General features: G+C 48.4%; 1 protein-coding gene across 3 annotated transcripts in view; it reads right to left on the bottom strand.

The window, feature by feature from the left end:
• The window catches only part of LOC144943412 (epidermal growth factor receptor-like), an 88202-nt gene extending 74594 nt beyond the window's left edge, over window positions 1-13608 (bottom strand). For all 3 annotated transcript variants that reach the window (XM_078870794.1, XM_078870793.1, XM_078870795.1), the window contains exon 1: window positions 13333-13608. In XM_078870794.1, the coding sequence (XP_078726920.1) occupies window positions 13333-13420 (88 nt within the window). In that variant the 5' untranslated portion in view covers window positions 13421-13608. The remainder of the gene's footprint in view (window positions 1-13332) is intronic.
• Between the last annotated feature and the right edge of the window lie 1066 nt (window positions 13609-14674).

Below are 14674 nucleotides of genomic sequence, written 5' to 3'. Positions count from 1 at the left end.
CCAGACGGCCGTATAAGCGCATCTGAAGGCACGCAATGTAGTAACCGTCTTTGTTCGATAACTAGCCAAAAGCCGCTGTGAGGATGACGGGAGTTTGCGATTGTGGATAAAGAAAAATTAGGCAACAGCAGCATTAGTTTAATCAACGCTCTGGTGATGAATGTTGGTAGCAACCAATCCAGATGTTTTTGCTGCTTATAAATGCTGGAGAACATTGATTTGGATGACCCCACCGGCTAAAAGACTGATATGTCAATTTCATTAATATTTACGTGGCAAGGCAACCCCTTTTCTGATTATTTATTATGTCATTATTTTATTGTTAGGTAGGACAATATAGTGATACACGACCGTTCAGTGCTGCCTGACAGGCATTCAAACCAACGAGCCTGCTGGCCAACCTGGCAATTTTCCTCCTAAGCATCACTTAATCGCACTTATATTTTTGGCCAGCTATAAAAAGCCGTCGCTTGGTAAAACGCTACAGCGAAGGAGAAGAAAAAAAAGTGGCCCCGTCGCCACCATCAATTGGCGTTCTTGTCTATTCAGTTAGCCACAACACTGGGCCGTTTGTTGCAGGGGGTGGGGCTGGGACGCGGGGGAGTGACTTTCAGCGACAGCGCTCGTACGCGCGTGTGTGTGTGCGTGCGTGCGTCTCTGGGCTCCACACTGAGCGGACGCGATCGCTGGTGGGGATGAGACTCAGCCACTTGCGCTCTCCGTCCGCACCCACGCGTCGGCCCTCTCTCGCATTAGAGAGGAGGCGCTAACGTCTCAATTTTCCTACCATTGTTAACGCCACGAAAGAGAGTCGAATCAATGGGCTCTCTCACAGGGTCATAAGTGAATTAGCATTTGACTGCTGTTTACAATGGGATATTCAAAGTGTTCGAGCTGTATGGAATTTGTTTGCCTATCGAGGATTTTAAACGGGGTAATGATTCTCAGAACGTACATTTCTCCCGCAATATTTCAAATAAGGTGGGTTTGAAATAAGTCAATAAAATGTGTTTTGCTGAATTTTTTTTTATATTCATGGGCCGACAGGTCTTGGAAGTTGCCATTACTTTTTGGCTATTGCACAACCCACAATACATGACTCACACAGACCAGTCTCTTGCCACTTGGTCACAGCTTATTGCCACACTCATCATAACTTTAAGGACGGATTGTCATGATGCAATTGGCTGTAGATGAGCGGGATGATTCAGATGTTGCACAAAACATAGATATGAGCACTCTGGTGTGAGCAGAGATGTGCATATATCCGACACACAGGATATACGCTACGATTCAGGCATTGGGCACTTGTCACAGGTGGTCGTGTCAAGGTGCTGTGCTTCGCGTGAGATGTCTGGAGGGACTCTACGCTCTTGCCACTCATCGGCAAATCGCAGTCAATTCCGCAACAGTCACAGCGTACTGCAAACCTCATCACAACTTTAAGTAAAGAAGGATGGGGGGCGATGCACCACGATTCTCTTGGCCACCGCTTAGCAGCACAATTCAGATGCCGTACGCCGCGTGGGAGATGTGGGGGGGGGTCACTGCGGGGGGGGGTGAGGGGGCTCGACTCAGCCGAGAGCAGCCCCCCTTCGGTGATTAAAGACGATAAGAGGGGCTTTGTCCGCACAGCGCCGGCCCCGCTCGGTGATGGGCACGCAAATCCTTCCACCAACCAACGTGGCGGTGGGGGCTTGCCCCGAGTGGACATGTCAACACCTCGGTGGGTACACTCGACACATCGCCGTGTTCCCACCACACAGGGGACCCCGTGTGCTCATCGTGAACCCCAATCTCGCCCGGGCCGTCCAGGAAACTTCGTCCTGCGTGTGCTTATGGATAAATTAAAGCATTACCAGATTACATATAAACAAAGACAAATATCCCTCAGTATAGCCTTAAGAGACTGTTGGGGCAAGTGCTGTCCACACCCGGGGGGCGTCTGCACGCGGGGGGGGGGGGGTGTCCGTGGCTGCGCCAACCCGTGCAGCCCGACCCAGTTTGTGAATATCCGCCGAGACCGACGCATAAATACGGCACAAACTTCAGATGAGTTTATTAGGACGAGATGTATAAATATGCTGCTAATATGGACAGGATGATGTACGGATAGGTCACAGCACAGAAGCAGCATCACAAGAGCCGGACTTATGTGGCATTTCTGTCAGTAGGGATTTACGGAGCAAAAAAATCCAGAAAAGAAAAGTCAAAATATTTTTAGTTTTTAAACGGCAATTACAACACTTAAAAGAAAGATAAAACTGACAAAACAGTCTCGAGTTCAGGGTCAATGCACCTGTTATGGCAGCATTAATTTGACGCGTGTTTTTTGTGCCGCCATCACAAATACGTATCGCTTTCGTCAGTAAAAAAAATGTTTTCCCATCACCTAATAGTCACAAACACGCAGCTATGAATTACAAGAGAAACTACCCTCATACAGCAGTGCACACTTAGCACAACTGCGTGCTCACTGCGATGTTCATTTTCATCATCATCATCAGCCGTGGGTAATCCACAAGGAATCCTCAAGCTGTCATTACCACTCACAGTCCTGGGATAAAATAATTGAACTCGCACATGCACTGCACATGCACTGTATGTGTGTAGAACTTCCTTCGCACCGCACATAGACAACAATGCTTATCGGAGGTGCAGGGGAAGGACAACGGATTTAATCGCTCCATCTCCTCAGTCGATGTCTTCTCGAATGCATTCCATTCCTCGGCTGTCACTCCGTTATTTATCTCCACGTCCGCTACTGTTAATTTTACTTTTAGCGTATTAGGTGTGGGGGATTACAAATGGAATCTCTGATGAAGGCCGGGCATGGCCGCCAAACCTGCCGAGGTCATTAGCCCCCCGTTGACCCTCTGACCTCAGCTGGGTAACTCGATAGGCAGCAGAGTTCTGTGCAGACCTGGCCTCCTTTCTGACGCAGACATGAAACAAATCTCATTACGTCAAACGTGGACGGGCAGACGGTGGGTGGCACTGGTCCTCTCATCCCGTCGTGTTGCTAAACTCTTCACCTTGGTTTTGTTTCCCACTATAGTCAGCAATTTGTTGATCTCTTTCGTTTTAACAATTCTGATAGTAATAAATATAACCACTTGAATCAATCAACTGCGGGATGAAGGCCTCTCCACACGATGGGGGATGTGTGACCGTACTTCACTAAGCTGGTCAGCGTGGATTAGTAAAGGCAGGGGGGGGTGCAGGACGTGCTCAGGTATCCCTCTCTCACCAAGTTAGCCGTGGCCAGGAATCGAACTCGGGCCGTCAGATTGTTGTCCGCCACAAAATGTTTCCGTTTTCCCCGTCTTGTGCCGTAAAGTGCTTTCATCTGCGTGTATCTCTTATCGCGTAGCGTATTCACACAACTTGCCGGCTATCGCATCGAGGCGCCGTTCTGCGTCGGGGTGCGTTCACCGGGAACGGCGACTCGCTGGCAAAGTAACAAGGCACATTCATCCGCTGAGTTCGTCAAGTCGCAAAAACAACTTGTTTTGAAGAGGGAATCAATAAACCGCACGTGAGCTGTATGCGCTTCCTCTCGCGCGCACTGCCGATGACGCGATAATCTGAAAGCACAGAACCTGCAGATTGCTATCTAAACAGCAGCGCTACATTCACAATACGTGGCGGGGACCGCTCTGTTCATCCGCAACACACAAATTATGTTCTTGCTGGCATTGCGCGGTCCCTCTTGGGGACTGATCCCCCCCTGTTCCGTGGGGCGCCGTTAAATATAAAATGGCTGGGGTCACGCCGAAATGCCATCGGCAACGCATCGAAGCCCGCGGCTCCATCTCCACACCCTCAAGTCGCACAGCGCGCACAGGACTGGTCTGTCCGGTTTAAACAAACAACCAAGGTTAAAAAGGTGCAGCATATTCAAATATTATGTAAGCGCAAGGGAGCACGGCTGTTGAGAGGTGGCACTAAAGCCCTTGTTGTAATAACCAACTGCGGGAGGTGAAACTTGAGCGAATGACTTTTGCACAAAGCGCTGTGTGTCGTCTGGATTTGAGCTTGAGCACGACTTAAATTTGAGCAAACACAGACCGCGGGTCTGCTTCGGACATTCGCCACCTGTTCCGGACCTTCCATAACATTTTCTTACTCGAAATGCCCGCTGTCCCGGCAAGGTGAATGAGTGTAGAGCGACCCTACAAGAACCGCACACGTAGATTTCATCCACAGCAATGGTTTTAATCTATCTGCGTGGTCCTTTGAGTGTTTGTCACTTCCTACGAGTGAGTTTTCTCCGCGGAATCTGGGTTCCTTCTACCTGATAACCATGCATGAATAGAACCGTGCAGATATCCTAATGCAGGACCCTCTTGAAAAAGTCTTCCGACTCGGTGAGGCTCTCCCATATAAATAATGTTGCATTATAAAGAAAATAACTGCATGCCGGAACGTGGCATTTAACATTATCGAGCAATAGAGATTCCATAAAATGAATATGAATTAAGTGGTGACCATAAATTATTCTGCCCCTTGGGTCTAGACACTTTTTCTTTCCAGGACAGCAAGAAATGATGCAACACAAAGTGTGTGATGTGTGATGTGTGTGGATGTGCGAGCATGGCGCATGTGTGCGTCTTTGTCTTCGAGTGAGCGTGGCGCGTGCTCGCACACTGCGCTACGAGCCCGGTGACCCGAGCTTGATTCCCGCTCACCATCCATAACAGTGGCGAATATTTGAACTGGTCCTGGGCTTCCCCTAGATCTACTCAGCCTTAAATAAGTATCTGGTGCATTATATAAATATCAGCACTGGGGAGAGAAAGGCGACCAGGCGAAGAGGAGGAGCAGGGAGGCCAGTAATGTGAGAATTAACATTGTGTATTCGCCGCTCGGCTGACCGGAGCTAACGCTCATAAACGCACAGCTCTGCTCAACTCAAATTAATGCGTTATTTACTCAGGCACAAATGCAGACACGCTAACACGCGCACAAGTGCACGTTCACGCCGTGCAAATGTGTGTACGTAGGGCAGCTTCGTGGTGAACAAACAAAAAGAAAATTGGCCACACTTTGCTTTCAAGTCCAAGGTTCTCATTTGCTGTTCTCTCTCAACAGCAACACCCATTCTTCTCTCCTTGGTCGCATGCGCGTACTGTTTATCACGTCCTGTCCCACTCACGGCACAGCAGGAGGACCCCACACTTTGTATCCATAGGTTCAAATCCCGGTCAGGGCCGATTTGGCCCCATCAACACCATCGTCTCCCAGGAGGAACGGTCAAATGAGTAGCAACTGGTGCACCAACATTACTTAGTGAAGAGTCGCCCAGCGGTTGTTATATTTTAATTCTTCCATAATTTATATGAAATTCCATTTGCTTAAATAAAGGATGTGAGTGGGATTTGTGCACTTATGTTTCTATGTCGACAAATATTATGCTGTAGGTGTTCAAATAAACTATCTTAATATTGGGTGATATTCTATTTTATTCACATTTACAGATGACCCTTCGCATTTGCAAAAAAAATAAGCTCACAACCAAAGAAAGCACCATAACCCTTCACGGTTGCTCTTGCGTCCAAGTACGATCTGCGAAGCGCGAACATGCGCCGTGCATGTGTTCAGCGTCTTGCAGTCAATCTCGCGAGAGGAAATGACAAACCAGCAAGAAATGTTGAAAAGAAAAACTGCAGTTTGTAGACGGCACCAACACATCTGTGACTCGGCCTCCCTCCTCCACCGCTCAGCCGCACAACCCGCTCCCCAAAGCGACGCAAACCCAGATACGGTGCGGTGGTGGCGGCGGCATTATCTTTTCAGCCACTGCGGTGCCACATTTAAAAACAAAACGACAATGCCGAGTGTCAAAGACCGTTCGTTCACTCTCGCGATCTAAACCATGCCACTGTGGCCGAGGGGAGAGATTCGCCAGCACGGACTCGCTTACAATTCCAGGGCGCTTCAGCCACCCAGCAAAAGCAGTTCCATAAAACATCCCTGCTGCTACAGTCAGTGGCGTGATGCGGTTGTACGTATGTGCGTTGAACTTATTTCACACCGTACGTAGCCAACCGTGCCAATCGGAGGTTGGCATGGGCCCGAGTAACGAGGAATAAAATGGGGCCCCCTTGTCAATTCCCAACCGCCTCCTCAAGCCACCTCTTTGTGGCCTAGCGCCTGGAGCCACTCGGCTCTGGTAAAGTTGCAACGTCTGTGTGCTCAGGCACACTCCGGCCACCATCCCAAAACGGTTTGGTGCAGCATCCCGACTGTAAGTGATGCAGCTTCGTTGGCATGGGCCATGGCACAAGGAATTAAATTAAGAAGAAAAAAAACCGTCTGCTGAACGCTGGACAACTTTTAATAAACGCTCTTCCGTACGTTGTTTGCTTAAAGTCGTCTCATCCACTTGGTGCAAACATCTGCTGAGTACATAAAACGGCTGCTCACCTTAACTCGTCCCATCTACGATAGTGCAGTAATTCAAATAATGTACAGCATTTGGCCAATCCCCTGTTGGATGAAGTCCTCCACATCCCGTGTTAGCAATGAGGTTGCATGACCATGCTGTCACAGAGGTGGCTCAGCGGAAGAACAAGCGGCTCGCAATCAGACGGTTGCGAGTTCAAATTCCGGTTGCGAGGTTGACTCAGCTCATCATCTGTCTGTGCGAAAGTCAAGAGTGGTTCTACAACAAAGTCGCCCATGCAGCACTTTGCCTGTGATATTAGCTGTGGCTGGGAATCTCAAGAATCGTGTTCATAGTGTAGTGTGCTAACCACTGTGCTACTGCTCCATGCCTCTCCTCTGTATCATTTCTGGTACACCGGGGTAAATACATGGCGATCCATTATTTATTTTTCTGCAAAGTTAACCATGTCTCACAACATTACAATGAGAATTGAAACGTTTGCTGTTTAAGTAACACTTTTGCCTTCGTGTCCTCAACCACATTTAGTCAACGTATTCATCAATAACGCTGCATGAAAAAAATAAAATGTCTACAATAGGCGGTGTTTCTGGAATGGCCCGTCTTCATAATAGAGAGATCACCAGCATGAACAATGATTTGTTCCGCATGTTAGGCGCGTAGCCTACGCAGGTGTGCGTTTTGCGTTGTTAGGGCACCATAGTAGCGATGTGAAGCTATAAAAACACGGGTCCACTTTAACTTTTTTGCTTGCAATGTTTTTGTAAGTGGGGGTGGTTAAGAAAATGGAAGATTCATTTTAATGTTTTAATGACACTCGTAAGAGCACTTGGACAAAAAGGAATTGTTTAAAGAAGGACAAACCAGGGCAAATTAGATTTTAGTTTCAAATAACTAATTACAAATGTATCATTCGTTTTCCTGTGCCTACAACACGCTCACTGTACGAGTCTTTGCCAAGAAACGAGGCGACACGCCGTAGCGACTAAATAAATCTAGCGTGTAAGCAATAAATTAAATGATACAGAACCAGTCCGGGATTCCAACACACCCTAAGTTTGAGGACCCATTTGACAAACTTATAACAAACAAAAACTGCATCGTGTAAAAATCAACCGTAACATATTAAGAGCATCACAGTCCAAATATTACTTACAGAAGACAATAAATTACATTCGGAGTGGGGCCGTTAAGTTAGTCTAAAACCCCCTACATTCTGCATTGTACCGGCGAGTACGCATCTATAAATGTACAGCAACTCCCGACCACAACGCCCGGGTGTAGCAGTGGCCGGCGGCAGACTTCAAACGCACGCATGGCGATCGGCACTGATCACAGAAGCTGGAGGACACGGATTCGGACACTCGGGGACGCGAGAGCAATTAACGGGTGCAACACAGCACACAATTTAATTATTCATTCCCATGGGGCCTCTGGACTGCACCGCCACTTCAGAGGGGCTCCGTGACCGAAGCGATGAATTATTAACAGAGTTACTCTCCCTCTCTCCGCTGCCTGCCCTCCCGCGTGAGCCTATCCTGACTCCCATCACTGTCACCTATCCACCACAATGCCACATTTTGGTGGATATGTCGTTATCCGGCCAAGTGGCTGAGTGGGTAGAGCGAGCGGCTCGCCATCTGAAGGTTGCAAGTTCAAATCCTGGTTGGGGGTCAACGTAGCCCATCATCATTCTGGGCATAATAAAATAGATACCAATGTGTGGGAGAGTGATCCTATGGAAGACTCGACTCTGACATCGGAATGTGGAACTTCCAAAACTGGCACAGGGCTGTAAATGGGAAATGCAAAATCCCTCGATTCTCATTTGAGCAGGAATCACTCGAGCATTTACTTTTACGTGAACCCTGCAGCACAAACAGGAGTCTTCTGATATACTGACCTGTCATCCTGATAGCAAAAACGCACCACACTCATCAATAACACGACTCTAAAAGTCGTATATTTCATAGGTGACGTTCCAGGCAAGTAACGAGCTGATTGGATGATTTTCAATTTACTTTATCACGTGAGAGAGCAAGCTGAATGTCTGGGTGAGACATTGGAAATAATATAAAGTGTCTATAAGTTTTGACTGCTCCTGGTCGTAAAAGCTGTGTAATCTTCATTGATTTCATTCCAATTATGCGTTGATATATGAAACAATAATATTTTAAAGCACTTCTTAAGAATAAGCATGAAAGCCAGGGGTGGACTTCTCTTGCTGAAGTTGATGCCAACAATTTTATCTTATTAGATCTCAGAAGCAAAACAGGTTTGAGTCTAGATAGTACTGGGATGGGTGACCACAGCGCACAAAACAGGCGTTGTAGACTCCTGCGGGGCTGCAATGCCATCAGAAGAGAGTGCAGAAAATGCTCTTGCTCTACCCTACTAGTCTCCCACACTTGCTCTACCGTACTGTTCTCCCAACAGCCCCACCTTCATCAACTCGCACTGACCATCATGGTGAAGGTATGGGTCGGATAACCTTCGACGACGCGCACGGCATGGGGAGGCCCTCAACCAGCAGTGTGTTGGCAATGAGAGCCGTGCACGAGGTCAGGGGTCGGCAACCTGCACCCGCGGAGCCGCATGTGGCTCTCGAAGGCCCGCCTCGTGACGTCATACTTCGCTCTTCAATTATTGAGCTTTTTTGCCGAATTAGGAAAAAAAATGGCTCTTTTTGTTATTGTGGTTGCCGACCCCTGGCCTAGATGAAGAGTAACACATACTGTATATGCATGAGACCTATTTAATAACTGTACAAGTTAAGCGGTGCAGTGGAGGGGACGCAGGAGGCTGGGGAAGCCAAATGGTGACTCTTTATCATTTGGGCTTCTGCAGAGCCTTGCCTGCAGAGCCCGCATACCTGCACCGAGCGGCTGGAATGGCACGATGAGGGCATTACAGTGCACGCCTGCTGTTGCTACAGACTCCAGAGGCAGCATTTCCGTGTGTCGCACTCCTCTGTGACTTTACACAGCCGTCCCGCATCCTCCTGCACGAGGCTCATTTGTCAACACATGGTGAATGGATCATGATGCCTAACAGTCGATGATGATGTGGGTGAGAGTGAAGGAGTTTTTTAGATATTTAAAAAAAAATTGGCAGTGATCGTCGTCTTGAATTGAATTATTATAACACAGGAGTCAATGCAATAACTAAAATCCAAATTATTATTGCTGCACAGTTTAAAGCACACAAACATACCTGCAAATGAGTGGGCTTCGCCTGGTTTAAATAACATTAACATATTCACCTATCTACTTAAAAACTTAACTTTAAAAGTACTTACTTACATAGTGCATGACTGAACAATGAAACTAAAGCAAAGAGTTAATTAGGATCACTGAGGTTCATTATTAAGGATTAGACAAATGTAATGGACTGCTAAATACATCACAAATTGTCTCATCATCATAAGAGCTGATACGTGTTAAACTGAAGTGACCCTAATATTCAGGTAGCTTATAGAACTTTAGCTTATAGAACTGGAGCTTATAGATGTGGCTTGACAAGAGTGACACGCTTGTTCATACACATGCGAGTTCACAGACACTTGTTCATACACATGCAAGTTCACAGACACTTGTTCATACACATGTAACCTACACAGACTGTTGGGGCAAGTGCGTTAAGTGAGCACCAATGAAGGCCGGCACGGCACACGAGGGCTGGGTGGCCAGCACCACGCCCAACCGCCTTTGTCTCCCCGGTGGCGATGTTTACACACCGCCAGGTACTCATTTAAGGCTAATTCGACCCAAGGGAGGCCCAGGACCGGTACAGATAATCGTCATTGGTGTTTGCTTTGAGTGGGAATCGATCTTGACTCGCTGGGTTCATACACAAATTCTCACACACACACTGATATGCACAATGCTGCACACACACTGGATAATACAGCACTTATACGCACAAACCGGTGTTATGTACGAGTGTGTGTGTTCACCTGTGTGTGAGTGTGTAAACCAGTGTGTTCACCTGTGTGTGAGTGTGTAAACCAGTGTGTTCACCTGTGTGAGTGTGTGTGTGTAAGGCAGTGTGTTCACCTGTGTGTGAGTGTGTAAACCAGTGTGTTCACCTGTGTGTGAGTGTGTAAACCAGTGTGTTCACCTGTGTGAGTGTGTGTGTGTAAGGCAGTGTGTTCACCTGTGTGAGTGTGTAAACCAGTGTGTTCACCTGTGTGAGTGTGTGTGTGTAAGGCAGTGTGTTCACCTGTGTGTGTGTGTGTAAGGCAGTGTGTTCACCTGTGTGAGTGTGTAAACCAGTGTGTTCACCTGTGTGAGTGTGTAAGGCAGTGTGTTCACCTGTGAGTGTGTGTAAGGCAGTGCGTTCACCTGAATGTGTGTGTGTAAGGCAGTGTGTTCACCTGTGTGTGTAAGGCAGTGTGTTCACATGTGTGTGTGTGTGCGTGTAAGGCAGTGTGTTCACCTGTGTGTGTGTGTGTAAACCAGTGTGTTCACCTGTGTGAGTGTGTAAGGCAGTGTGTTCACCTGTGTGAGTGTGTGTGTAAGGCAGTGTGTTCACCTGTGAGTGTGTGTGTAAGGCAGTGTGTTCACCTGTGAGTGTGTGTAAGGCAGTGTGTTCACCTGTGTGTGTGTAAGGCAGTGTGTTCACCTGTGTGTGTGTGTAAGGCAGTGTGTTCACCTGAGTGTGTGTGAGGCAGTGTGTTCACCTGTGTGTGTGAGTGTAAGGCAGTGTGTTCACCTGGGTGTGTGTGTGTAAGGCAGTGTGTTCACCTGTGTGAGTGTGTAAACCAGTGTGTTCACCTGTGTGAGTGTGTAAGGCAGTGTGTTCACCTGTGAGTGTGTGTAAGGCAGTGTGTTCACCTATGTGTGTGTGTAAGGCAGTGTGTTCACCTGTGTGTGAGTGTGTAAACCAGTGTGTTCACCTGTGTGTGAGTGTGTAAACCAGTGTGTTCACCTGTGTGAGTGTGTGTGTGTAAGGCAGTGTGTTCACCTGTGTGAGTGTGTAAACCAGTGTGTTCACCTGTGTGAGTGTGTAAGGCAGTGTGTTCACCTGTGTGTGTGTGTAAGGTAGTGTGTTCACCTGTGTGAGTGTGTAAGGCAGTGTGTTCACCTGTGAGTGTGTGTAAGGCAGTGCGTTCACCTGAATGTGTGTGTGTAAGGCAGTGTGTTCACCTGTGTGTGTGTGTAAGGCAGTGTGTTCACCTGTGTGTGTGTGTAAGGCAGTGTGTTCACCTGTGTGTGTGTGTAAGGCAGTGTGTTCACCTGTGTGAGTGTGTAAGGCAGTGTGTTCACCTGTGTGAGTGTGTGTGTAAGGCAGTGTGTTCACCTGTGAGTGTGTGTGTAAGGCAGTGTGTTCACCTGTGAGTGTGTGTAAGGCAGTGTGTTCACCTGTGTGTGTGTAAGGCAGTGTGTTCACCTGTGTGTGTGTGTAAGGCAGTGTGTTCACCTGAGTGTGTGTGTGTGAGGCAGTGTGTTCACCTGTGTGTGTGAGTGTAAGGCAGTGTGTTCACCTGGGTGTGTGTGTGGAAGGCAGTGTGTTCATCTGTGAGTGTGTGTGTAAGGCAGTGTGTTCACCTGTGTGAGTGTGTAAGGCAGTGTGTTCACCTGTGAGTGTGTGTAAGGCAGTGTGTTCACCTGTGAGTGTGTGTAAGGCAGTGTTCACCTGTGTGAGTGTGTAAGGCAGTGTGTTCACCTGTGAGTGTGTGTGTAAGGCAGTGTGTTCACCTGTGTGTGTGTGTAGGGCAGTGTGTTCACCTAAATGTGTGTGTAAGGCAGTGTGTTCACCTGTGTGAGTGTGTAAGGCAGTGGGTTCACCTGTGTGTGTGTAAGGCAGTGTGTTCACCTGTGAGTGTGTGTGTAGGGCAGTGTGTTCACCTGTGTGTGTGTGTAAGGTAGTGTGTTCACCTGTGTGTGTGTGTGTAGGGCAGTGTGTTCACCTGTGTGTGTTCACCTGTGTGTGTGTGTAGGGCAGTGTGTTCACCAGCGTTTGAGTGTGTCAACTAATGGGTGTGTTAATCATTGTGAGTACTCGTGTGTGTGTGTGTACAGTAGTGTTACCCGGTGTTTAATTGCGTAAGCTAATGACCGTGTTATTATAATCAGTGTGTGCACGTCTGAGTGCGTTGTCTTTAAACTGTGTAAAGTTAATCTCGCTCACACCCCCTGTGTGTCCACTCGCAGTCGTAAACATCATTGATTGCAGTTCTCCAAGTACACATTCACATTTGCGCACACACCAGTATACACACAATACTGGGGTGTGCACACACTCACTCTACTCTGCATAGCAACTCCAGAGTACACTCATATTGACACTCACAATATCTCGTGTGTACACACTCACACGAGGACACACTGCCCACACACCTGTACACACACGAGTGTACACACACTACTAGCACTCACATCGGCACACACAAACGCGCCTTTATCCTTGTGTACTCACTGGTGTACACACAGAGTCAACACACACTACTGTACACACAATCTAGCTCTCAAACTCGCGAACACTCACCGTGTACACACACACACTGTGTACACACTCACACACACTGTGTACACACACGCACTGTGTGTGTACACGCACTCACTGTGTACACACTCACTGTGTACACACTCACACTCACTTTGTGTGTGTACACACACTCACTGTGTACACACTCACTGTGTACACACTCACACTCACTTTGTGTGTGTACACACACACACTGTGTACACACACACTGTGTACACACACACTCACACACTCTCTGTGTACACACTCACACACACTGTGTACACACACTCACTGAGTGTACACACACTCACTGTGTGTGTGTGTACACTCACTGTGTGTGTGTACACACACACTCACTGTGTGTGTGTACACACACACACTCACTGTGTGTGTGTGTACACACACACTCACTGTGTACTCTCTCTCACTCTCGTGCACTCTCCCGCCCGCACCTTCTCTGGCCCCGGCGCTCCCCGCCGACCACAGCGCGAGTCCCAGCAGCAGCAGCAGCGGCGCTCCTCTCCCCGTGTCCCTCCTCATGCTCTCAGCATGACCTCCTCTCCCTCCGCCGCGTGTCCCCCTCTCCTCCTCGTGTCTCTCTCCGTCTCTCTCCCCGTGTCCCTCTCCTCCTCGTGTCTCTCTCAGTCTCCGCGTCTCTCCCCGCGTCTCTCTACTCTCGACTCGCACTCCTCTCTCCACTCCGCCGGACTCTCGACAACTTTGCTGTCTGCGGGGAGAGGGAGGGGTGGGGGAGGGAGGGGTGGGGGGGGGACAGGGCTTGGGCTCTCCCCTAGCCCCGCCCCCCACTAACTCCGCCCGTAAAAGTGCAAAGCCCCGCCCACTGCATGACTGGCCCCGCCCACTGCAGGACTGGCCCCGCCCACGAGTGTAACCACGCCTCTACTGTTTAGCCCCGCCCTCGGCTGCTAACCTCCACCCCCATCGCCGGTAACCACGCCCCTTTACACGGGTAGCCCCGCCTCTCTAGAGTAACCACGCCCCCTTACACGTGTAGCCCCGCCTCTTTAGAGTAAACACGCCCCCCGCGCGAGCTCAAGCCCCGCCTCTTTAGAGTAAACACGCCCCCCGCGCGAGCTCAAGTCCCGCCTCTTTAGAGTAAACACGCCCCCCGCGCGAGCTCAAGCCCCGCCTCTCACGCACGAGGACGTCGGGATACGGAGTTGGCCACGCCCCCTATTACGATGGCCCCGCCCGCCAAGTATTTGGTCACGCCCCTTATACATATAAGCCCCGCCCATATTAACTTTAAACAAAACCTCAAAAGACATTCATCACTTAATTCTAGATTTGAAGCTTTCGTGACTGCAAGGATTCATGCTCTTAGGTTTTTTCGGTAAAGTCACGTAGGTGAAAAATAATAATTATAATAGAAATAAAATAATAATAAATGAAAATAAATCAATTAAATCACGACGTTTCGGAGGCAACACAAGTCTCCGTCTTCAGGTGGAACCGTCACAGCTAAATAAGTGATACAGTAAATTTAGCTGTGACGGTCCCACCTGAAGACGGAGACTTGTGTTGCCTCCGAAACGTCGTGATTTAATAGATTTATTTTCATTTATTATTATTTTATTTCTATTATTATTTTTATTTTTTACCTACGTGACTTTACCGACAAAACCTAAGAGTACATTCGTCACTAACACGTGGCCTAATAAGGGAACCGAGGATAGGAATAGATCACGTTTCGGGCAGCAGCGCCCCTTATTCACAGCACATATGTAGCGAGGCCTGAGAGACAGAGTGGATACTAAGAGTTGGACATTGCAC

Source organism: Lampetra fluviatilis, chromosome 31 (assembly GCF_964198595.1).
Source record: "Lampetra fluviatilis chromosome 31, kcLamFluv1.1, whole genome shotgun sequence".
NCBI classification, from domain to species: Eukaryota; Metazoa; Chordata; class Hyperoartia; order Petromyzontiformes; family Petromyzontidae; genus Lampetra; species Lampetra fluviatilis.
Note: the sequence above shows the minus strand (reverse complement) of the source record. Positions and strands in the feature narration are given on the sequence as shown.